This window comes from Micropterus dolomieu, linkage group LG03 (assembly GCF_021292245.1).
Source record: "Micropterus dolomieu isolate WLL.071019.BEF.003 ecotype Adirondacks linkage group LG03, ASM2129224v1, whole genome shotgun sequence".
NCBI lineage: Eukaryota > Metazoa > Chordata > Actinopteri > Centrarchiformes > Centrarchidae > Micropterus > Micropterus dolomieu.
Genome location: NC_060152.1, coordinates 5847072 through 5874235, shown reverse-complemented (window position 1 = coordinate 5874235; position 27164 = coordinate 5847072). Strand labels below are relative to the sequence as shown.

At 39.5% G+C, this 27164-nt stretch overlaps 1 protein-coding gene across 1 annotated transcript in view; it reads right to left on the bottom strand.

Moving 5' to 3' along the window:
- The window catches only part of LOC123968777 (thrombospondin type-1 domain-containing protein 7A), a 218003-nt gene that overhangs the window by 58183 nt on the left and 132656 nt on the right, over nucleotides 1–27164 (bottom strand). Inside the window, exons 10-15 of the mRNA XM_046045711.1 lie at nucleotides 25525–25771; nucleotides 15609–15724; nucleotides 14352–14487; nucleotides 12357–12460; nucleotides 9238–9432; nucleotides 6913–7179 (exon numbers count right to left, since the gene is read on the bottom strand). Coding sequence (XP_045901667.1) covers nucleotides 6913–7179; nucleotides 9238–9432; nucleotides 12357–12460; nucleotides 14352–14487; nucleotides 15609–15724; nucleotides 25525–25771 — 1065 coding nt within the window. The remainder of the gene's footprint in view (nucleotides 1–6912; nucleotides 7180–9237; nucleotides 9433–12356; nucleotides 12461–14351; nucleotides 14488–15608; nucleotides 15725–25524; nucleotides 25772–27164) is intronic.

Sequence of the window (27164 nt, the reverse complement as noted above, 5' to 3'; positions counted from 1 at the left end):
TAAAACGTCTGCTTAATCCAGTCAGACCCGGAGTCCTAGCAGCACTTAAATGCGCAGTGACATAATGATCACATCCATACACATGCATGCACACACCGACTCCTGCCTGACCTCTTTCCACTCTGATGCCCCTGAGTCCAGATCAGTATCTCTACATCAACACCTTGCTGAGCTCAGCGTGGCCTCTGAAATAAGCTTAATCTTTGGCCCATTGACCTCCTACTGCAGGCCCTGCAGTCAAGTCCAGTCGTCCCAAATCACTGATGTTGTCACTTTAGGTTCACTCACAGTGCAAATGCTGCAGCACCTCAGCCTGCCGTTAGCTTGTGGTTCAACCGATATATACTTGTTAGGTGTCTTGCCAAGCTCTCAGGGAAGTGTTTGTGTTTAGTCCAGGTAGGAGATCCAGTGCTTCCCCAAGGATGGAGTTGTAGCAGCGGAGGTGAAGTGAAAAGAAATGTTGTGCGCTTGCAAGGAGCACATTGCTTCATATCTGCATTTAAAAACATGTACCACATGTTGTTTCGGTGTGGCAATTTATCATAAATTGTACCTGCTGTGGCAGTTCATCACATCATTCGCATCATTTGAACTAACCCATATTTTTTATATATTTACCTATGACTTGTGTAACTTTCACTGAGGCAGATGACGGTAGTCGGGGAACCTGCTTTCTCTTGCAGCAAATTCCTGTTAATGACCAGACAGCAGACTGTGTCTAGTTTTAGTTACTGTCATTCTAGGAGAGGTTCTTGTGATTTGACAATATCTAAAAGGTCAGGCATATTGTAAAAGTTGTTTGGGGGGTTCTCCCCCAAGAACATTTTCCAAAAAAAAAAAAAATGCAATTTCACTTCATATTGGACCATTGTTATTACCCTAGCTGTGTACAAAACGTTGGATAAGATAAAGCAGTTCACACCCACAAAGCTTGAAGACAAAACCTGCTAAAGAAGTCCACTGGGAACTATAACCAATAGATCTGTGAAAAATGATTAGTTTTGATGCTCACCATAATGATTTTACATTCATGGAGCAGCACACCGGCAGTTTTGGCCTCACCACCTAGGCCTTATAATAGCAGGGAGCATCCTGTTAATATGACCATGGTCCCCATGGCCTCTCTTTTCCTAACCAAACCGTTTTTCAGACTCATCTGAAAACTTAAGTATAATTATTATAACTATCAAGATGTACAGTATGTGTTAAGGACAGAGTTGTGTTTATCACCAGTTTACTCTAAGCTTGTACCTGATGTTCTTAATACATGACAAGTAGGTAATAATGACATGCAGCTAATTAACGTTACTTCCTATATATTTAGTTAACATCACATAGCAGCCAAAAAATTGGCTTTTCTGCTGAGCTTCCAGACTGCAGTCTGAAGCCCGGGGGAGGTGTTTGCTAGCACTAACCCCCTTCACTTTCCCAGCAGTTTGGAAACAGAGACCTTTCTTGCTCTTTCTTGGAAAAGCTGCAGAATTTATTAACTGACATAATGTAACCTACAATATACCTCTACTGCCAGACTGACAACGGTGGCTCCTGAAAGAATATAGGGGAAACACTGAGTTCACTACTGTTGCCTTATAGTCAACTCCTGCTGGAGTTCCCAAAGCAGCTTCACTGACTGCTCACCTTCAACTGAAATGTTACAATTTTACTGCCCAAACAGCTCTCGAACCTCCCAGAGATAACTGGGATTTGTACCGTAAATGCCTATGGAAATAGACAGGCTTTCTAACAACGGCCACAATCTCAACAATTTGCTTACACAAAGCAAGTATAAACATGTTAGCTTACTGTACTATTATTCACAGCATGGTAAGGTTCTATTTTCTCTTTGCACATGCAGGATCCCACTGGCATTCCCAGCATGCTGGCACGATGTTAAGACATCTACCTCCAAGTGATAAACTGACAAAGAAATAGAAGACAACCAACATAATATGGCAAACGACACCTGTATAGGGATCTATTTACTCAATTCAGAAACTCGTTGTTTTCAGTTTTGTAAAAGCTGTTTAAACAAGTAAAATAGAAAATATGTGTTTTCTTTTAACATGGCTGGTTTAAGACCGGCATGGACCCCAATGTGAGACAATGCAGTTTATTATACTAAAGCTTTGTTTTTCTTAACCATTTTTTGTCTTCAAAACCTGTAAAACATTCATGTATGTATATACTGTACATCTCTAGGGCTACAGAGAGCAAAATTCTTGTGTAAATTTAATAAATCATACATGCTTTTGGTTAAACCACTATCAAAAACCAATCTCAAGAAATGTTTGTATCCAGAGCAGTTAATAATGCGACTTTCCCCAAATATTTTTTACTCTTTTTGCACTTGCAAGAACCCACAGGCGTGCTGGGCCCCTTGTTGTCGACCTAGAAAACCCTGATGGTAGTTCCAGCTACCATTTATTTATGGTCATCCAGCCAGGAATAAAGCTCGGCTGAGTCACCATAGCGTTGGCTTCTGAATCCAAATTTCATCCGCTCGATGGGTGTTTGGCCCGAGAAGCTTTTGGCTTTAATAATTATTCAGTGTTACTGCCTGATTTTCGACCTGTTGCACCTCCTGCACCACTATCATCTCCAAGGCAATGGGGACAGCCTAATCCCTGGGGGCTCTGAAAATAGCTATGGGGGCTCAATGCTCAGGATGGAGCACAGAGGTATAAAAAAGACTTACCACAGACCAGAAGGACCCTTTGATGTACATTTCTGACCTGAACAGACACTGACCTTAGTCCTCAAATCTTAAAAGCACACTGTCTAAATGTTATAACACTCAGAACAGCACGCGCAATTATGTGGCACAGGCTTTCTCTTGTTACTACAAATATGTCTCGTCATGCACCAGCAAATCACTGCAGCATAGCTCAAGTTCACAGGTCTTCAGCAAGATCGCCCATAAGCTTTAGCCTTTATGCATTGCCTCCTCCTTCACCGCATCCTGCTAAGACGAGGCCAAGGCCCCCTGAGCCATCCTGTCATATTAAATCATGGTAAAAGGTCAAAGCATCACGGGTCATAAATATAAGAACTATATGCGTAATGTCATAAATAGAGGACTAAAAGGGGACTTATTACAAGATTTCCCCTGACTACACCATGACATTTGGCACAGTGTTGATGGCTGAAGCTAAAGTAGTTACATTGTTACGTTGATACAGTCATTTTAAGGGAGATCAGAGTGAAAACTCTCCTGGTGGAAACTGTGTCAATTTAGACCATCTTAATGACGGCACACCAACACAATTTCAGTCATTGTCTCGAGCTGGTAGCGTGTGGCTTGGTCTAGAGTCTCTACCCCGCAGTCTTAGTCTTGATTATATTGAACATGACAACACACTAATTAGATCTTATTGTGGCCGACTGCAGATATTGCTGGGAACTAATAGAATCAGGAATTTATCATTTGGATGTTACTTGCTTCTTGTGCTGCTGATTTATTAGTCTCCCTGTGGTCAAGCTTCATTTAAAATCATTTATATGGTTAACTTAAAATATTTAAGTACACATTTCCAAAAATTTTTGATTTATTATTCTCTGTAGTTCACAATCCTCAAATTGCTACTTGTTGCAACTTTAGAAACTCTGAATAAGATAACTCATTTATTGAGAACTGTTCAGAAAGGCACTGTAAATGATTCAGCGTTATCTTCCCTTATAATATTCACTTCCTCACACAGAGGAATGGGGCAATCTGAAAAAAGAGTAACACCACAACGCTTGGATCAACATGCACTTTTAAAGATAATCCCAATTTTTCCTGTTGATGTCTGTGGAATACAGAGATAACAGTGTCACCGTTCTCATAGCCGAGGGCATTGTGTCAGCTGCAGAGTCGTGGACGGACCATGTCTCCTCCTCTATCAAGACTAAAAGTGGTGATGTCTGAGATGGAGAAAATGGGACAGAAAATGAACGAGGGAGTGGCAGAGAGAATGGGGGGCCGGGGGGTGACTCAATGAGGGGGATAAAAGAGAGATTTAATGATATCTTTGAGATTCACATGTACTAACGCCAAGTCTCATGAATGTGTTTTTGTTTTTGTGTGCACCTCAAGGAACATTTCTTTTTTCCAAGCTCAATGATGCTTGAAGATGAATACACACACAAACATTCACATAGGTGTAAAAATATACAGAAGCTGACAAACACACACAAACACACACAACCCCATCCTTACGATTTGCTCTCGTCACACCCACACTCAGATTAACTGACGCATATCTGAATCTCTGACTCACACAAGGAGACTAAAACCATGTTTATATATGCACAACACTGATGTATTCATTTGAACATCTCCTGCATTCTATTTCACAGCAATTTCACAACGAGTTTCTGAGCCCGGATTCTTTGCTTGAAGTATTTTGGATCTAAGATAAGACCTTACAACGAGGAGACAAATGATTCTGACAGGAGTGTGCCAGAAAAAGGCCTCCTTAGGTAAAAGTCAGTATTCAAAATGAGTTGCTGGCCTCCATGGGAGGGGCTTTCATATGTGCACAAATAAAATCCTTCGCTTCAGATGAATATTTAACAGAACCAAAAAGTTATTCTTGCATCTGCAGCATTTCGATGTGCTACAGTATATTTCTCACCTGGATCTAAGAAGTCAAGGCTGGAGAGGGGAACAATCTGATTTGCTACATAATGCTCTTCACCTCAAGACTTGTACTTCTGTGCTTCAATGCAGATTTATGTCAGAAAAAAACAAAAAACAGCACGTGCGGGGTTGGGGAGTGGAGGGTTGTCAGAGGATACGGCTCTGTGCTCAGTAGCACCTCCAGTTGTCTTGCTAACACGATGGAGAGTGACACAGAGAGCCGCACCCGCCTTCTACCAGTGTGGACCGTTAATATCTTTTATGGCAAATTCATAAGAAATTTACTAAAACCAACATTATGACTCTGAATGGACAAACTTCATCATATCAATCTATTTAATAAATTCAGTCATACAAGCTGCCACTTACCTCTTGAAAGTACAACAACAAATCTGAGTGCTGTGTGCGATTATATCAAACACAGTAAATGCTAAAGCTCCTTGAGAACCAAGCAGGGCTCATGAGTTGTGAAACTGGGCCTATTATCTAATAAGATTTTCTTTTTCAGTGAAAAAATGCCTGAATGGGTTTGTAAAAAATGAATGTCAAATAAAGATTACTCAGTATTAATCCATGATATTCTGTTCACTGTTCCACAATCCTCCAGGAATTCACACTAGGTGTAGCATTCAGTGGTAGTACTTAGGGTTGGGTATCATTTAAAATTTTACAATATCAGAACCAAAACCAGTACCCTTAAAGTAGATACCGATACCAATAGAGTACTTCATTCGATACTTTGCATAAAATACCACCTGTTGAAGCCATAGTAGTTGATTGGTATCCTATTATTACTTTTATTGTTGTTATGGACAAGCAAGGTTATCTATTTTATTTTTTTCTTGTTTCAAATAATAGGTCACATAAAAGTATTGGGAAATTGTATCAGATCGCTCCTCATCCTAATTAGGTCATCCTCACGGGTAGTATTACACAGGGAAAGACTACAGCATGCGAATGTTTTTATATTTGAATGAGAAAGGAGTGAAATAGTTTAGTGACCAAATAAGTTGTGGGAAATGAATTTAAGGTAATTTTTGATACGTGTGTTGAAAGTAATGAACAGAAAATTATTTTGTTAACTTTCGATCAAAAAAACTGAATTGAAAGGTCTCCGCGAGTCCTTTTTCCTTTAGAGGTGAGTCGCAAACCTCTTCCAAGTCAAGTCAAGTATAAAACGAGTAAGGAGTCTGTTTAAACAAGTCACTTAACCACACTAAAGACTCACAAACAGAGGAAAAGAGAGGCTGTACGTCTAGCCGATCAAACCAACTGCATCTGAAGCAGCTGCAGCGGCAGTCGGAGGCTCCGTGAGTAAAAACAGCCGATAGCTGCTGTGCCACAAAAACGTTTCATTGATGTGATAAAACGCGGCGATCTATCAATGCCAAGTGATGTGAATAGCAAATAAAAATGTACGGGGAAGCGTTAAATGATACCAGAAGATGACACCAACGGAAAGCCAAGCTTGAGGTGATAAACTTGCCTGAGACTGTCCGCAGCTGAAGGTAAGCGGCTGTTGAGATCACGCATGGACTCCGCGCGTGCAGGTCGTTTTTTATACAGTTTATGGCGCAGGCACATGAGGAGAAAAAAAAAAAAGCATGCTCTTCTCTTTATTTCTGTGTGTTGCTTGCGTGTTTGGCTGCAAAACCATACAAATAGTCATTTTTTTCAGCGATCTGGTTACAAAAAGTATACAATGAAGTTTGACTGGAGACGTTTCGATTCTACTCGATACTGGGCTGTTTCGGTTGATACCATAAAGGTATCGTGTAGCGATGCCCATCCCTAGTAGCAGTACTAGTGTGTGTGTGAGCATGTGTGTGTATGTGGAGGCGCTGTGTTTAATTATAAAAGTAAGGTGCTAAATTTACCTGCACGACATTGCATTTACTTGCCTCATCAATCAGGCAGTCCTTTTTGTTGAGCCCCCTCTTTCTAACTCACACACATCGGTTACACAGATCACATACATCGACTTTGGAGTTGGCCAGCTTCACTGTGCTTTCTTTGCTTCTGACCCTGTGCATGTGCTCGTGCACGCATGACATACGAAGGCAGAACAAAGAGGTTAAATTCTATTATTTATTATTAAATAATAAATAATAGTAATAGTAGTAATTAAAAAAAATAAAAATTATGCCATTGAAACCCTTAACCCCAACAATAAATGGCTAGATATTTTTGGAGATATGTTTTCTTTTGTAATTTGGGTGAACCAACCCATTAACAAAGCAACAGATGCTTTGATTAAACCTGACAGCCTCATAACATGCACATGTACTCACCATGACTGTTGCAGCGTAAGGTCTCCACCAGCCTGTTGTCCTGGTCGTAGCACACCATGGCCTGGTAGCGGTAGCCCTGTCCACACTCCTTGATGTCTCCCTGAACCTTCATACCCAGGATGCTTTCCACTCGGCCTCCCTCAGGCAAGATGCAGTCTGACCATTTCCCTACCGGCTGGGCGTTGTACTTGTCACAGGGGCAGTACTGGGTCTCACTCAAAGGGTACATTTGCGTGTTCTTGCACTTGTCTTTCTTCTTGCTCCTCCCTGAGGAGAGCAGAGGGACAGAGATGAGTAGAATAGCTTTGGGAAAAGTGACTCCACATGTGTGCTGGTGTTGGTAGATTTCTGTCACTGTTAGGCTGGAGTATTATAAGACTCAAGTGGCTTTGAGTCTTATAATACTCAAGGCTACTTTCAAGGCCTTGCTAATGTTGATAGTGTTCTCACTGAATAAAGGCTGGATGACACAGCAGTTGCTGTCCCTCCATGCATGTATCCCACATGCATGGAGGGACAGCAACTCCTGATGATAGATTACGCTGGTAACATAGTTTCAAGCAGTGCTTTTTTACTAAAAGTAGCTTGATGGTTTTAATCCTCAGACATGTCAAGCATCGTTACTCACAAATCACTGTACAAAAAACTTTTTTCTTGTGGCCGTCTATCACTAGGACTCGTTTTCCATGCAAATAATGACATATAACTTGACCTAATGTCCTACAGCAGCTCTACCTATGTGTGCCAATGTCTCCATTTAGCTAATTTGACATTTTGCCAAGTTTATCATGCTTTCGGACCACAGGTGGTTGTTGCTAATTTCATAGCCTCTGTAAAGGTCATAGTGACCAACAGCCAGCAGAAAAATAAACATCAACATTATGATCCACCTTTACGACCCCTTTAAGGAAAGCGATTTTGTGTTGTCTTGGTATTGCTTTAAGATTAAGAAGAATAGATTCAGCCGCATACATGAAAACCAGTAAAAGGGACTGTGAGGGATTGGCCAACATTTAACTACTGCTGATAACCTTTCCCAAATATAACCGATGGATTTTGGATAAAACTACAAAATCCACACACAATCCACCCCTGATTTAAGTCTAAGAAGAATTAAACTGCCTCTTCAAAGAGTGTTTATATGCATTACATGACCTTTCTGCTCCTTTACACTTTGGTGACGGGTCAAAAGATTTCACATCAGGGGAAAATAAGAGCTTCTCCTCTTCCTCACAAGTTTGATGGGTAACTTGCAAGTTAATCCTTGCAGGCATTTGTGCCCAGTCAAAGTACGTCCACCAAAGTGCTTTTGCCACTGACAGGCTCAGATTATTATTATACGTGTCTGACAGCGTTATGGAAAGGATCCCTACAGACATATGCCTTTTTTTTAAAGAGTAAAATCATTTTGGTTAACCATAAAAAGTCGCTATATCACTTCAGTCACAGCCACCAGACTCCCTTGACAAAAATAGTAATTTTACCTCTATGGTCTACCGCTGTCTCAAACGGTTAGTTTGTAAACCCTTTAAAACACCGAAGCCACAAAATAACACCAACAAACTAACTGACCGAGGCAGCGGTAGACCAGCAACTCCCATGTTCTGCAAAGTAAAATTACTGTTTTCATCAACCAAGTCTGGATGGTTTGACAAAAAAGGATCTTACTATTTAAAAAAGTCTATCTCTGTAGGGATCCTTTCCATCATGTTGTCAGACACTTGTAATAACAATCTGAGCCCATCATTGGCAAAAACAAGCACTTTAGTGGACGTCCTTTGACGGAGTGCAATTTCCCGCCAGGATTACGTTGCAGCCCTGTTTAGCTGCTGCCAGCTGCCAACTCACTCAATACTGGACCAATTTCAAAAAAATGTCATCCAACTTAGTCTCATACACATCAAAACATGGGAAATTAAGGTCCAGGTTGAAAAATACCTAAGCTACCCTTTAAAGTTGACTTTTTCCCCCAGTAAACTCTTGTGGTGGTGGCTTAACGCATGGCACCACTCTTGTCATTTTGCTTTTATGACTGATGCACAGTGCAGCTCTCTGGGGACACGCTGATGAATAACAAAGGCTGAGGAGTTATTTCAGATTTGTTGCTTTAACCCCACTGGAGAAATTAGCTGCAAGAACAATCAGAATATGTTTATGACCTTGTGTTTCATTTTGCTGCTCGTCCACTGGAGCATTGCCCAACAACTTTACTCCCTAAATTGCCTGGTACCTCACAAACACTTAAACTACAGAGCAAATAAGCTTGTCAGAAAAGGGGTCAATACAGCAGCCCATTGTTTGTGCTGTGCCACGCTTTGTTCTCACCTATCAATGCTCTCTTTCTGGTGCGGACCCCCACACAGTCAGCTGTGCAGGACGAGAACTTGGACCAGTTGGTAAGCTGGCAGTCATCCTGGCAGGGGAGCTGACAGCGCTGAGTGATGGCAGGCATGGCCTTGGCGAATTTCAGACACTCGCTGATGTCCGCCTGCGTCCCGTCCAGCTGGCGACAGGACACAGCTGGAAGAATTAGAGGAAGATGGGTCAAAAAGGCTTCATTAGAATGTGTAGGAGGCCATAAAGTGGTTTATTGTTTCAACAGATTGCTAGCCAAAGCAGATGTTCAAAAGTACTAGAAAATGTTATATGGTAACAAAAGAAAACTACAGCGGTAGAAAATACATTCACTAAGTACTGAACATAATCTACTTCCTTCACTCCAACACAATTCAGAGGAACATAGGTCTACTATGTACACCACTAGAACTCTTTTGCAGCTTTAGTAACAAGGAACAATGCAGATTCTGATTTTTATAGACTCATAGGCTTATAAAATATGGTGAACAAGTTTATTTTATGACAATTTTTAGAAACAGCCTGGAGCCTATTTTAGAAATAAAGCAACGGTATATATGTACATATATAGTACATTTACTACTGACTGTTTTGACAGTTTAGGAAACTCTGAATTTGAAATTTGAATTAAAGGAATAGTTAAATGAGAAGATCGATACCACTCCCATATCTGTACAGTATGACGCTAAAGCTAGCAGCCAGGACAGAAGGTCCGAAGCTCACTAATATAGTAATCCAGCACATACAGTAACCCCCCATAAAACCAGAAATTGTTGTTTTTACATTTGTTATGTAGGGATTAAACAATACATAACATGTAAAGCCGTTTCCCCCTGCCTCCAGTCTTTATGCTATGCTAACTGATTGCTGTAACTGACTTTAACTGACAGATATATATAACAGTAATATCAATATCCTCACCTAAGTCTCAGTTCCTGCAATGGAGTATTTTTACTCTGTGGTATTGCTATTTTTAAAGAGGTACTTCAGTAATTCTGTATTGCACTTAGTTGCACGTAGTTTTCTCAGACTAGATGAAGCTCATCCTCCTCCTCCTCCTCCACAGGCTGAATAGTACTCCCTGTGAATGGTAGAGTTACTTTGATATGTAAAATCACTTGAATTAAGTATGAGATCAGCAAGACATGGCAGCATCACAGCTGGAACGTGACTGCCGGAGCTGATGGCAGCCATTTTAGACAATGCTTATGATTCCACCAGATGTGCTGCAGTGCGTTTCAGAAGCGGCTCTCTGCTTTGCTTAGCGGAGAATATGCGGCTAGTCTATTTTTGACAGAGCAGATCGAACCAGGCAGGAAGTCAGACATAGAAACAGCATACAGAATCCGGTCTATAAAATAAACACCCTGTGCAGATTCCCGACCTTCAAGAATATATATACGCAATGAGAAACCATTTAACTGTGCAGCCTACTTAACCATGGTAGAAGCACAACATGACCACGAAAAACAGGCAGGCAAAACGCTCCGCTTCTGAAACACTACGAGGAAGCCATGCAGAGGACGAAACAAAAACCGAGACGCAGACGCAACACTACTGAGCTGTGCCCGGTGGAATCCTAGCCTAATACTTCTTTCATAACATCAAACAGAGATTTACTGGGGGGCAACAAAAGAGTTAACAAAAAATAGATCAGAACTGTATAATTCAGATTAGATCTCATGAGGGGCTAAATAACAATTATAAGCAGAGCAGACACACATGCATCTCTACATCAGTTGGTTTAAAGCCCACAAGTCAATTTATGTTGGCTTGCGTCATCCTACTCTTTGTTCTTTCAATAAAGGGTATTACTTGTGTTGCTGCAATATTTCATTTTCTTGTGATTCAGACGTTCTGCAGGGCTGTACCTTCAGAGAGAAATCAATCTCTAAGCACATTTTTGCTGAACCCCCGTGGGCACTGCTATTGGTTCGGAAAGCCTCCGTCTGGTGGTGTGTGAGGTCAGGTCTTATCTTGTGAGAAAGAGAATTTGTGTGTGTGTGTGTAGGTGTGTGTGTGTGTGCAAAAGAGAGAGGCACATGCTCTCAGTTGTTGTGTGTGTTTAACAGTGCTACTACAGTGTCTTTTTTCCCCTCTAAGAAAAGCCTCTGTCCAGGTAAACAACACAATACCCTGTCAGAAAACACAGATCAGAAAAGACAGTGTGTCTCATTTGGTTTAAGTCAATGACAAAATGATTTCTGCCATTTAGTGTCAGAGGGGTGAAAACAAGTCCAGGAGGTTCTGGACATCTGGTGTCACATGGCATCAAATCAGTGAAAAGCTGCACAGTAGTGCGGTGAGTAGGTCTAAAGTGGACCTTAAAGGATTTTTAGGAATAAATTGATTCTTCCATCCATTAATGTAAGCTAGTGAAGAAGAAACAGAAATATAAGCACTAATAATGGCCTTCTATAGAAGCTGGAACATAATGAAAATGATCATTCTGCGTGACCCCCTGAAATTGGATTTTTATGAAAGCCTCCCAGGACTACATGGTACATCCATCCTCTGTAAAAAGGCAAGAGGGAATACGCTTTTAAAGAGGGAGAGCCACAACTCATTTAAAGTACTTTTCACTTATGCGTGAAGCTTATGCGGGAGGCTGGGTTGCTGTATGCTACAGGCAAGGTGCAGCATCTCCACCCAAATTTCAACAAGAGGCATTCGATTAAAATTGCATGACAAGAGCCTGAGGTGAGAAAAAGCCAGCAGTGAAACGATCCTAACTGTCAAACCCGTCTCAAGAGGAGCATGATGAGCTGTGAACACATTTCCTTCCCAAGCTTAGGAGAAAACAAAAAATAAAAATATAATAAAAACAACCAGAAAAAAAGAAATAAATAGTCTCCTGTTGATGTTTTTAAGAGTGTCAGCCTCAGTCTGTGTCGCGTCTTGTAAGTGGAAGGATTTGATGTGTGCTGTAAGTAAATTGGCCTTTTCTCTAAACCTTGGCACATCCATCTGCTGCCTCGTGGCCATACTCCAGATGCACCGCAATGAGCAAAAATTTAATTTACTGTGATTAGGAATGGTTCAGTGGAGATGCAGAGGGAAATGGGAGATGAAGAGATTGGTTTCTATACCTCTTGTTTGAAGTCCTAGTCCACAGGTCTCCTGCGCACCGGGACGGTCCTGTCTGAGAAACCACGGTACCAGCTGGCACTTCCTCCATTTGTGGGTTTTCCACCTGGAATACATCGGGACAGTATAGCCATGTCAGTGTGTTCACGATTACAGTAACACTGCACTGCTGTGCCATGTAAGACAGTCAGTATGTAATGAAGTACTGTAGATAGGGCTGAGCTATTTGAGGTAAATACCTAATTGTGATTTTTCATTTTATATCAGAATCCGCTTTATTGCCAGGTATATCTTCACATACGAGGAATTTGTACACTGCTCACGATGTGCTTACTTGTACAAAAATACCATAACACAATAATAAAATAATAATAAAATAAAATCAGACACAAACTACAGTATAGACAACACTAGTATACACACTATGAACAAAACAATATTGACATATTGACAAATAGTGTAGGGATAAGAGTGCAAAGGATGCAAGAGTAAACTATTATTCTCATTATGTACATGTTGAAGGTGGATATGATATACAGGTACACATACATGTACACATGTACACAGTGTGATGGAGCATAGTGCAAAATATGCTGGAAAAAATAAATTAGACCTATGACCTTATGACCTGAGGTAGGTGTATTGGTATACAGTATATGCAATATGACATAGTATGAACAGCACTGAAATAGAGAAATATTATCTAAATATTTTCTATAAATTAAACAACCCTGTATTTGCAGTGTGTACAGTATTAAACACGATAATAGTACCAAAAATTATAACAACTGTCCTGTTTGTACAACAATAGATTGAGATAAAATCATGCAGTTGCTTGTTGAGAATCTCTCTTTTTGACCAGTCAGTCCTGGGCAGTATAGAAATACTCTTGTTACAAGTAAAAGTCCTGCATTCAACATTTTACTTAAGTACAAAAGTATTAACATAAAAATATACTATATAGTATCAAGTGTAGAATGGTTCATTTCAAAATAATATAAATTATAGATATTGTTGCAGCTGGTGGGGCTCATTTTAGTGATTTTAAATACTGCAGGGCAGCTTTGAATATATTTTGTATTAATAACCTAAATATGCAAAGTAACTAAAGCTGTGGAGAGAAAAGTGCAATCTTTACCTCTGAAATGCAAGTGAAGTAAAAGTATAATGTTAAAGTAAGTCTGCATAAAATGAAATGAACGTTACTCAAGTACTTCAAAACAGTAACTTACTTAAGTACAGATAATTGAATTTAGCTTACATTTGTATACTTGACATTACTCAGTAAATTTCAAATACAATCATGACATTCAAAAGTGGCGTTACAGTTTACGTTCTCGTGTTTACCAGTTACGGTAACAAGTGGAGTCACATCTACCCATCAATTGTTTCACTAGAGCTACAGTAGGTTTAAAATAAAATAGCTCCGGTCAAGCAGAGCCAATGAATTAAATGATGCGGTAACCTAAAATTCAACATTCAAAGTATCTGTTTTTGTCATCAAACACTATATTACCACCACATTATTATAATATGAGTTAATAATTAAATAATTAAATTAGTTAGTAAGCCCATAACCCCTTATAGCTTTTAATGTTTATCACGCTGGTCAGCAAAGAGTTAATCAAAGTCAAGTGTGCATTTACAAATAAACACAATTAGTAGATAGCCTACTGTAAGAGATATGTGGAGAAAGTTAAACTACATAGGCTACTGTACAGTATGCAAGTGTACATGAAAGGTGTGTCTTCATTCTTATTTCTCATCTTTTTACCAAAGTAATTAATTACAGAATAAGCAAATATTGTGATGGAAAAGATGAGCTTTGGGTTTGATTTGTGTAGGTCTTTAGTAAGTAAATTGTATATCGGTATAGATGGCTGTATTTGAAAAGATTGGAGCATATCAATTTAAGTTGTAAAATACATGAAATGAGGCAGAATTTTGTTAAACTTTCATCTTGCATTAGCATTATCGGATCCCTGTTGTGCTTTTACCTAAATCCTGGACATATTTTGGGCACATCACAGTCCCTCTCCTCCTCCAGCACCTCTGGACAGTCCTGTCCTCCGTTGCATGGTAGCTGGATGATAAGACGTTTCCTTGATTGCTTTCTTTTCATAGCATTACCAGCTGAACAGACACAGACAATTATTGAATTAAAATAAGAAACGTCTGCCTGGGAAAGTGATGAGAAACATGTCAAAGTGATACACCAGGCTGCTCTGTAAATAGTCCTTGAAGAATGGACTTGGAGACTAGTATTGCCAAATCTAATTGGACAGCTATCGTAAACAACACGCACATTTGATTACTTAGGATATCAAGCCAACAACGATAATGTAGAAAAATCTCATTAGACCTGGGAATAGACTCAGAATAAATTTATGGTATTTACATGTGTGGAAATGCCCTCAAGTAGTTCATTAAGATGAAATGAACCTCTGGACAGTCCTGAACCCTGCTTTAAACATTTGTACATGGGTGGTATATAATTCTCTGCACAAGGTGAAGATATCAACAACATCAAATTAAAATGCACAGCTGTCGGTACAGCATGTTCGGATTGAAGAGATTTATGCCTCCGTGTCACACGAAGAGGTCATCAAAATATGGACGATAATGATTTTCAGTCGTAAATCAATTTAATGTATTTGCCACTGCTCAACAGCTTGGGCAAAGACTGCCTGACAAAGGTGACCTCATCTGAACAATGTTTTTCTTTCACAGCATGAAAATAACAACACCGCAACGCACTTGCTGACACTTGTAGCCACGGGCGAGTCGGCTTGCCAGGCACACTGAAAGAGGTCGGCCCAAAGGTTGTCTTACATGCCAATCTGTCAAATTAATTATGTGTAACGAGACGTGAGTGCATGTGTTTATGTGGTTGTTAATGTGTCTGGCTCTGTGCAGAGGGTCCCACCTCTGTAGTTTTTTCCACAGTCAATTTAAACTTGCTTCTGTGTATACTTCTAGATCAGAGTCACAGCAATACACGTTTAATTGATTATTATTGTAGTTCAAGATAAATGTAAACTGAAACTACAATGCCAAATATTGTGTTGGAATAATAAACACAATTTTCTAAATTAAGTACTGTAAAACTACCAAAGCTAGACTGAAAACCACATTAAATTAAACAAATCTGAAAAACAACTGCCCGGCAAAGTTTAATAACCAGGATTTCTTTTCATTGATCTGTATGAGGCAGTATTACTTCACATCAGCCAGGTCATTTTTTCCCACTGTACCTGCGTCACAAGTATCAGGACATGAAGTCCAGTTGCTGAAAGGGGTCATGATACAGTCTTTCTTGCAGGGCAGCTGACATGGTCGCACCGTGCTGGGTCGTGGGCCGTCTGGACACCTAGGCGACAAAAACACACAGCAGGGCTTTAGAATAACACAGCTGGGAACTCACCAAAACACAACAGGAAGTGGTCTGAAACCTCAAAGGCCAAAAAAAGGAGGAAATAATTATGTTGATATACAGCAGTAGATTGTTGCTAGATTGTGGATTTCTGGGACACACTGAGAGAGCGCCCTCAGAAAACACAGTTAATATGAATAAATCTAACCCATAGTAAAAACCTGTTATCTGCTTCTTTTTTTTTTTAAATCACACAGTGCTGAGCAAAAACACTGGTTACACCTCCCAGATTCTTTGGCCTCAGAAAATGTCTAAGAAACAGATAAAACCTAAATACATGGTTTGAATTTCACAAAAGATGCAAGAGAGACATGATGTGTGATTTCTGGTTACTGAACTGTACACTTTTTGGAGTTCTGGTAAAGCTTGAACTGAAAAATGGATGGTTTACCCGAACTGTCAACCAGGCCCCACTGACTTCCATGTATATATATACTGACAGTCAGGATTCAACTGATATTTATAATGGTTACTGCCAGAAATATAAACCATGCTTGTAGGGGTTTGGCACACCAACCCTCTGGGTATTGCTTGAATATAGAATGTAATTATTCTAGGCACAATCTAGGGCAATAAAAAATGATGAAAACATTTGTAATCACATCCAGTTTATGACTGATGTATGCCATCTGGCTGACAGTACTTGAAAGATATGAAGAGATGTTTTACAGTCTTTCTCTGCTGAAGAAACTGTAACACAGAGAGCTCCTTAAGGCTAAAGCCAGCAGACTAGCAGACCAGCCTCAGGAGAGAAACAACCTTGTTTTAACTGAATTCTGCTATCAGTGAATGATAATCCTTTTTATGGCATGAAATACAGGGTCAAGCCGAGGTTTGTCGAACAAAGGTTATGGTTAATCTTTAGTCATTAAAGCACCTAAGGTCCCCTGTGCATACTACCGGGCCATGATAAATAGGCCGAGGTAGACCTGCTGGAAGACATCTTGTAATCGGATCTCTACATCACTGCGTCCCCGGTCTCGCAGCATGATGTTGCCGCTCTGTTTCCTCATCCTATGGCTGACACACTGATCATCTGGGTCAGGTTTAATGTTGCTAAGATCGAGTGTTTTCCTCTGGGCGTTCCATACTCGTTAGCACAGTGTTATCAGGGAAGCGATAGGGAGCCTCACAGGCAAAATGTAATAATGTAACAGCGACACAAGGAGAGATTTATTTTTAATACCAATAGACAGAGCTAAATCCCTCTCAAGCGGAACAAATCCTCCGGTGTCTTCTTCCAAGTGAATGGTCCCCAGGAAAAAAAAAAACAGCTGCCGGATGCAGCATGGGGAGGATACATTTACATTTTCAGCATTCAGCTGATGCTCACGTCCGTAAAGAAGTGAGTGAACAGGTGTCTAGCTCGAGGACACTTCAACAATGCAAGGTCCACCCATGAACCTGAGACTGCAGAATAATCTCTCTACTAGACCCCAGTGCTAACCAGGATTCTATCAACGGATATATAAACATATTTTAACTGAGTAAAATCTGCAGAGATCAAGAAGCTCTTTATCAGGGGAAACCTGGCACAGAATGCAGTATGAAAACAAAAATAAACAGCATACAGAAATCTGCAAGATCTAAATACAACCAAAGTCTATATAGAACAGATGGAAAAGCAATTTAATATATAAGCAATCCAATAAGCAGGAGGCCGGTATCAAACCTGCAGGTACACAAAACAATTTATTTAAGTCTCAGCAAAACAAAATAAACACAACTTTTCATTTTGGTTTATCAAGTTCATTCTTTAATAGTCTGAATTCATATTATTTTTTCTCAAAAGACTTTGCATGGGGGCAGCACGGTGGTACAGTGGTTAGCACTGTCGCCTCACAGCAAGAAGGTTGTGGCCCTGCGACCCTGTACGCAGGATAAGTGGTTAACAATGCATGGACTTTGCTTGGAGTTCGACAAAGAGAGAATTGAGCACATTAACTAACTCTCCAAATCAGACTGTTGTGCAGTTTTATTGCCTACTTGTAGGATCAAATCCATCCCAAATTCAGATTCAAATACACCCTAAACACAACACTATTGTAGTTGAAGATTCTGGAACATTAAAATTTCATATTAAACAACGGTAGTGTGGAAGGTCTTGAGTTTGTTATCTATGCAATTCATCCCTTAAATCTCTGTTTAAATATGTATAAAATCATTAGCATTTCTTAAACATTTCTCCTGCAAAGTTTTCATTTTCTTTACTAGTTTTTTTTTTCTTTCAGTTTAAATGCAGCATGACTTATTAATGTTTCTAAAAGGAATACATAAGTTGTAATTATTTTGTTTATTGATTCTGTACTCCCTGACAAATTCACCTCAGACATATAAACATCTCTCCATGTCATGAGGGATCAGCGCACAGAGGCAGTGCTATGAGATGTTTTCACTCCAAGAACCCAAGAACTCTTTGACAAAGAGGGGATTTAAACCCTTGGCTTTGTTGTACTCCCTCTGCTACTTAAAAGTGGTAGTTGTCTGAGGATGAGGACTTGTGTAAGATCTTGACAACAATATTCCTATTTAGATAAAACACTACAGCTTGACTTTTGCCTTTGGTCCAGGCTGAACACGCTCTGAATACCAAACTAAACCCTAGAGGACTAAAAGACCCATTTCTTAAGTGAAGATTGCCTGCCTTTAAGATTTCACCTTTCCAGTGTTCACTCTCGCATGCACACAAACACAAGCAAATATTCAGGTGAGACTGTCCTCACCAGAAAAACAACAGCACTAATTGTTGGTTTGAATCCCTAAAATAACCTGTGGTCAAACAATGTCCTGTCGATGGGGGCGTCAGATCAGAAAACTCTCATATAGGGGATTTTGGAAGACAAAGTATCTTGTTGTTTCACTCGGTGAACTTTCTTCCTCAACTTGTGTTTCATTAAAGCTGTACTTGACAACTGCACAAGTAGAACACAACAGAGGTAAACTCTGTTTCATTGTCAACTACTCGTCTTTGTAATTTTATACCAGCTCTTTGTTTCAAAAGCTTTTTTGTGACTGTGAAACATGTTATAACCATGCTTGTGTGCTATATAAATACAGTTTTAATTACTTACCAAAGCAATGTAAATAAAATACACACATTTATGAATGAACTAGTTACTGTAGTTTTGTGATGATTTCATACTAAAGGGCTGTTGTTCATTGGTGTTCACTGGGTTTGAATCCTGGTCCTGGTCCTTTTAGTGTGGAGATAGGGTTTAGGTTGGGCTGTACATGTTGCCCCCCTCTCTCTGTGTCAGTTTCCTTTGTCCTTTTTCCTTTGGGTGGGAAGGGTAAAGAAGCTTTTTGCTTCTTTTAATGTAAAATTCTTGCTTAGTTAATTGTAGCTTGAGGCTGCAAGGGTTGTCCAATAGCTTAACTGTGTTAGCTTCAATATGTGAAATATGTGTAATTTGTGGTTGTGATTTCAGATTTGCAGTATGTGCATTGTTGTATATATATATATAGCATTTGAGTCCAAGACAGATTTCCCTACGGGGACAATAAAGTAGATCATATCAATAGTGCAGCTCTCACTCTTAATTTTGTTGTCTATAATCCCCTTTGTATCCAACCTGTGTTTTTTACATATAGGGCAATGAGTTGACTCGTAGCAGGTTTCCCTCAACAGAGAGAACCATCCCTTTTGTTCCCCTTTCAGTCTAATTACATTGTAGGCCGTGTAATTATGGGTATTATCCAAATTTAGATGATTAGAATTCAATTACATTCCAGTTTTCAGAAAAAAAAACAGGCCATGTTTGTCGGTAGAACCTAATATCAGCCAGCATATTAACAGCACAATGCTTGGCAGGAAGACTCCGTGGGGGTGTGAAAGCTAGTTGTAATATTGTCATTTATGCATTTTTAATTTTGTATACATTTTGTTATTCCACTGTTCCTCCTTCATTTCTCCTGTTGTCATTCTGTCTCTAATATTGTCTTTGCTTGTCACATTGTTTTTGTTGTTTGTTTGAGGAAAAAATGTTTATTGGTATGTTATTCTAACTGCACAATTTCTATGATATGTTTTCTTATGTCTTAACAGTTCACTTGTGTGTTTTTCACTGTGGAAATGTACTACATAGAAATAAATAAAGCCATCCAGAAATGACATCCTGCTATAACTGACTTGCTGGTTCCAGTCAGTGTCACAATCTCATAATGATCTTTAAATGTCATGATTTGTGGCGAGGAAATACACAACATGACACTGGGAGCTTGTCCCAAAGCGCAACATTAAAACGAGCAGCCAGGCTAATGCTTATGTTTTGCTTGCTGTTATTAGCGCGTTGAGTAATTTGTTCAGTGAGAGGCTGTTTTCCGAAAAATGAGCAGATGGTTGAGCAGGATGAAGTAAGGAGATTCAAAGCAAAGAACTGTCAGTAGTTTTAAGAGATTGTACACACACATACACAAAAAAAAACAAGGTCTGGTGGGAAAAGATAAGGCCTAATTAATTTCATTATCAAAATTACATACTACAAAACAAGAACATAATTTGTTTAATTTAGCATAAAACAGCTGCAGTTCTTTAAGGACCCTTTTAGTGGTGTCTTTGGCCTCCTTCTCGAGGGCTTTTAGCTATCTATCACAGTCAAATACAGGGCGTGTAAACAGCCTCCATTAGAAAACACGGCAGGGAGATGATTGACTAAGCTTAATACAGCTACTGTCGAACATCATAACCATGAATCATTCAGTTTCCTTTTCACAAATTCCACAGCATCAATGTGATTATACAAACACACATTTGGTACCATGCAGCACACAGACTGTCAGAATCAATAAGCAGGGCTTGTTGTTTTTTCCCTCACACCACAACAGCTTTCTCGATAGGATGATAGCAGCCCAAGCCTGAGGCACTGACATATTTGTCGTTTCTATTGGGCTTTGACAGTCAGTGTTTATTGTGTGTGTGTGTGTGTTGTTTGCACGTGTGTGTGTGTGTGTGTGTGACATGCACTCTGTGAGGTTCACTGCCTCAGGCTGAGGGAGGAAGACAGCTCAGATCCATCTGTGAATGAGACAGGGCACATCTGCATACTCAAGGTGCAGGCGGCCATGTTTGTTTGTTCTGCTGGGATCCCACGGGTGCACTGATCAAGAATACCTGCCAGTTGGATTGTGCCAGATGAAGACATGCAGAGCAAAATAAAAAAAAAAGAAAAAGAATACCCATACTAAGTCACTCCAGACTGCAGGCTAGGAAATTCTGGCTCTGAGCAACAGATGGCCAGGAAGCCAGGTGTTGCATCTTTATGCTCTTGCTTTGGTCAAGAAATGTCCAAAGAGCTTCAAAAACAAATAAAGAGTTTTTTTTAATCCTGGAGCCTGAGACAAATGCTGTTGTGGTCTGTCAAATCTACAGGGATAATACAAAGTACCAAACACTTTCATGAAAGAAGAACCATAACCTGAGGAATGGTTGACTTACAGAATAGTGCTCATTGATTTTCTGTCGATCAACTAATCAAACATCTGGCCGATCGTTCAATTTTTGCTTTTTTTCTCTTGTCTCTTTCTTTTTCAAATATTTACTTTTATCAGTTTATCAGTTCATATTTGGCTTGGTGTCGGCCTTTTTTAGAACTGTTCTGTATCTATTGTTGCTGTCTTTCAATTAAAATATACTGTACATAAAAACTGAAAACCTATAAGATGTATTCATCAACCCATGTGTTTGTCACCAGGATAGCATCAGCTTCTTTTTTATCCTGGAACCTGAGACACATGCTGTCCTGGTCTGTCAAATTTACAGGATTAGACATTAGACATAGAATTTTACCAAATCTACGTTACCACTACACATCGGTTTTATGATGATGTGACACATGAGATGATTGAGGTTTTGACTTGATTAGGTTTGGGGAAAGATTATGGTTTGGGTTAAAGCACGTAATTAATTAAGGTTAGGGAAGGCTAAGGTCGTTTTTCTTGGGAGGATAGTCTCATTAAACTGGGTACCAATAAGGTTTATTTTTCAACCCTCTATATATTGTAAAACTCCATCATACCTTTGTTGCTGTTAATCATTACAGATTGTGTTTGTTGCATGTTGTCATTTTATTTTCAAAACGGTTCGCTTTGACATAGTAAATAAAGTTTTATTTGTTTTTGTTTTTGTTTTTGTTTTTTTCAAGACCAATGCTTATGCATGATGAGTACTGATGATTTGGCCTCTTCCAGCTCTGTTAATTGTCTCATGTTGCTTTCAAAACTTGCTTATCAAAGTGTTGATTGCCAGACCTCTTTTATAGCTGACAAATGCGGCTAATTGGCAATCAACCTAATAGGACCCATCATGGTGGCAGTGTTTGTCTTTGCGAGTTGAAGAGTCAAAATCATTTCCCCATGAGGTGTTATTTTATGTTGTGTGTGTGTTTGTGTCTCATAGTTCTGGGCAAAAACCAAAACTTTTTTGTGTTCACAGCTAAAATAAAAGAGCAATGTTCTACACCCTGAGAGCTTTTCTCTGTTGCTCTGCAATGACAGTATACATGCTGGTTTGCCAGCCTTAAACTGGACCCCTGCCAGTGACAGTGGCCTGAGGAAAATCCACCAACAGACCTTGGACAACATCTTTGAAGGGTTACAACAGTCAGAGCACCTACAAAAAGCTATAATAATGGACACTGAGGCATAGGCTGGAGCTGTATACAGGCAGGGTTAGAATGAGGGAGGCTTCTTCAGCACCACGGACAGCACCACTGGTCCATGAGGGCAGGTGAAAAGAAGCCTCACAGTCTATAAGGAGACTCCTCTTTGACAGCACTCACAGTATCTGTCATAATATGCTTTTGCCTTCAGGTAGAAGACTGTTGCATTGTTGTGTTTATTTCTATTCACATTCTCTCAATTACAAGTTAAACAGAGCCTGTAAACAATATATGTTGAGGTCTTTCCTAGGAAAAATACCTGTGTGACCCAGGATTTTTAGCATGTGTGTTCCCTTGAGAGTTCACATACTGAATACTACAAGTATGACAGTATACAATGAGGAAAAGAGGCTTTCTAGTCTGACCTTAAAATGCTATTATTACGGTAGTGTCACTGAAGCTGCAGGTTTCCTTTCATGCTTTTCAGTTCTTTTCTTGCTACAGTTCAGGTGTTAAATATTGTTATAAAATGAGTTTGAAAGAAGTGGAATGCAAAATCAGTCAATGAAAACTATCCAGGAGGTTTAACAAGTGTCTGAAACCACAGAAAGAACACGCTGAAATGACTACATGTGCTGGATTTTCCTTCCCTGCTACGCCACATAGAATAACTATAGGTAGGCATTAAGATGGTCATACATTCCCCTATATCCACTCAAATAGATTAAACTGGTAATGTTGAAAGCATATGCTGAAAAACAGAGGATCAGATCTATCAAAGATAGTGTGCTTTAAAGTGAAATTGTTCTACTAAAAATGATCATATATACAAATAAGAATTATAATAAACACTGAGGCCACAGATGGGCATTAGTGTCCCCACCCCAAAAACAACTTTTGAACTGATCTCACCCCAAAATATCACAAAGAGATCCCTTTTAAAATCAGTGTACGTGATGTGGGACAGAATCCACATTCCTTATTCTGTGCAAAAAGCATTCTAGTTTAGCTGAAGATAATATGAGACGTATGGGCATCTACGTATTGTTTTAAGATAGACCTGATGTACCAGATGAACCCATCCTTTAATGCTGCAGTTTTCACTTCAAATAAGTGGTTTCGAAAGTAGGGTTTTCTTTTACAATCTGTTCAATAGTTTGACTATTTGTGTTGTTAGGTTTAATAGACTCTTTTTTTAAGTATGTTGCCATGTCATATCATGTCAGATATGTCACCTAAAAGAACAATACCCTATTAAATGGCACACAGGTTGAAAATGTCAAACAACTCCTGTCATGTATTTTAAGTCAAGTCTGTGACCTTCTTTACCCAAAACCCTTAAACTGACTCAGAAAGAACAATGACCACCTACTGAGTGGGTGAGCAGGTGCTTGATGGGAGTCCACTTTTGTAAAATATCTTCTTTTCACTCCTCATTACTGAAACTGTTATTAAATGTTGTTCTCTTGCCCTTATTAAAAATGATACTTGATTATATAAAGTTATTGACCAGCAAAAAACAAAACATAATGGAGGCAAATCGACTGAAACCTCTTTTTGTCAGTTACTCAATGCCATTACCCGTTGACACGTCTACCCCTCCTGCTCTCCATCCCGCTGGGCTTGTGTTTGTCTCTTGCTGCAGCCTTGCCAGTGTGGATTTAAAAAGAAAATACAAGCGATAAAAGACATCCTGGACTTCGACCTCTCTTCTGCAGCCAGATAAGTACAGCTGCAGTGTCTGGTTCAGCTGCTCAAATGGCCACCATTGAACTAGACATATATCTTCATTTTATCATGTGGTGGTCTCTGTGAATCACATTTACCACATACACAACGCACTCTGACCTTTGGAATAATTTATGTTCCCATCCTTTCTTCACTGATTACCACACTCGGGAGGTGTAAGACAGGAGGAGGAAGACTTTACTGGTTACTTGAATTAGAGTGAAAAAGTCAAGGAACAAATTCAATATAGGAGATACAACAGGAGACCTATTTAGGGGGATTTTCCGCAAAGACTAAATCAATCTACTGTGTGTTTCGTATCCACACATTTGGACAGAAGCAGATTTACTCCTTTATCTTCTGTTGTCGAGTGAATCAGTCAAGCATAACTGACACCAGGCTAGAGCCGAACTTTCTGGCAGACGTTAAAGTAAACTTGACAGTGTATTTTGAATCCACCTCGTACAGTGTGGTCTTTACAGCTAACCACAAACATCTCGTCTGTCATCTGCCTCATGATTAAATTGCCTTAAAGTATCAATCCCATTTAATTACTGTCATTATCATCAATGAGAATTTACCAGCGCTCGAAACGGCAGGGTTAATTAGGCTTTCAGGAACGGAGAGATTATTTATTTATCTGTGGTCGCCTGCAAAGGGAAGATAGGAAATGGGAGTTAACTTCACATAGCGTCTGCTCTGCTTACTTAACCAGCTCCTTGTTTTTTTGTGTGACTCACTTCACTTTACTGCTGTCAATTTGCTTTCCACCACTACTGCTTCTCTCATCCATTTCTTACCTCCTGACTCTTCTTTTGTTTTTAAATCTGGCTCGCTTTCAGTGTCACACACATATCTGCATGTACCATTAAAGTTTACCACTTTCTAATAAACAAACGGGAATGACTTACTGTCGCGTCTTGCTTACTCATCCTAACAGATGCCCAACATATGGAAGGATTTTTTGCTTGAAGAATGACTCTGAAGCTATCTCCTGTGTTCATCAAGCAGCAACCCAAAGAGGTTCTTTAACAAATGATTTGATTGATCAGAAGACAACCAAACCCCTCCCTGTCCTCTATTCATTCAGCGTGCCGCTCTAGATTTAACTGATTAGTTTCTTGTATTTGGATAAAGGTGCCCAAATCAGTGAAATCGGCTGTTGTAGAGATTTGTTTGAAATGAAACAGTGCCCACTCTTCTGATCTTCATGGCACATGATTGAGAACTACTGCTCACAGCCTGTGGATTTTAGTTCTGAGAAGTCAGCAATTTTCATTTCAACACAATACTCCAGGAACTGATTTCATAAACACCTACAAATCAGTGAGGCAAAAAATAACCACTAAGTCTAAATAACAGCAGTGTTTCACTGGAAACACAAAAAAAATCACAAAAATAATAACAACTTACTTCTTGGGTGGCACCTGTCCCACGTTGACCCGGACGCAGATGACCTTACGAGTCTGCATTCCCATGGAGCAGGGACCCTGACCGTCACTACTGGCACGGACACCCACAGAGGTGTTGAGGGATGAGGCAGAGGGGTCCTCGGTACAAGGACCCCAAGGCCCCGTCTGCCAGTGGTAAACTGTACAGGCATGTTCGTTACAGTTCCGTACCTCCTGGAGAGCACTGCTGTTTGGGCACTGGGCTCCACCTGAGAAAACCAAGATACAGTGAAGATCAAAATTTGAAAGAATGAGAAAATAAAATGGTTCTCTCATGTGTGGGAAGACTTAAAGCTGCACCAATCAATATTTTTTATTTTAAAAATGGATTAAATTATTGTGCGTCATGTGAAAGGAGTAGCTCAGAGTCACAAACCAACACAGAGAATGATCCCTAGACTCTGCAGGTTCCCACAGCCCTGTGTTTTAATGTTTAATGTAAACTTCACTGTTTTGATTCACTCTCACTGCTCTCTTCAACCTAATTTCCAGGAGCAGTTTTCAGCAAAAAAAGCTCAAATAAAACTACTTTGCACTAACCAACACCATTAAATGAGTGATCAGAAACACACGATTTAACATAATAACTTTACGGAGGAGATAATATTTGAATGTTGTGTTTACTGCTTGTTCCACTATCCCAAGCAACAAAAATAACATTCTATTATAGCTGCTTTAATACTACAATGGGGCACATTGGCATTCAGATTTCAACACCACAGGTGTGTCTACAGTTACCTGTTATTCAGACTTGGAGCTTAAGCACATTTACACCTACGTGATGCACACTCCAGAAAGGAGCTCTATTAAATCCAGCACACCTGTCTGACAATTGTTGTTCAATTCTTTTTCTCCCTAAAACTCTGGAATCTGTGAGACCCAGTGAATGAAACCTACACTCAAACACATAAAACCCCTTTAATTTAGTTTTCTGGAGTTCTGTTGTTCAAGAAATGCTTTCCACAACCTTTATGTAACTGTTGACAGTGCAGAACAAAATGATAATAGTGATGTTTGAGAGCACACCAGGATTTTATTCAAGCAAGTGGAAACTATATGGTTTCCAACCTGGTCACTCATAGTCAGCGTCAGTTTAATAAATAAAAAAAGGCCCGCTTTTAATGCTCTGCAACAGCCCAAAATAATTTTTTTTACCTTAAAAAATATTTTTTTTCTGCACAAAGAGATTGTAAAACTCTGAAAGGAGAGCCAGTTTCAAGTTTCAAGGTTAGAAACCTTGAGCTGTGAGAATTTGCTTCTCTAAGGCTACACACTGAGGCTCAAGTTGATTTATCTGAAACTGCTATTTTGTATGTGTTTAACTATGATAAAGGCTCAACACAACCAAGTGTTATCCTATTTTATTTTATCATTGTTACAGCTTAATCTCCCTGTATTTGTGTACAGTATGTTGTAATGATATTCACTCATAGCCACCAAGTTGGACTCCAAGGGTAATCTTGAACACAGTAATCAGCTGCCACAATTCCTGGTCATGGCAGAAGTACAGAGAGGTGCTATGTATTGCTATTTTACTGCAGATATTGGTAGTATACAAATAAAACAACACTACAGACATAAAGGTGTGTTCACATACTGTAT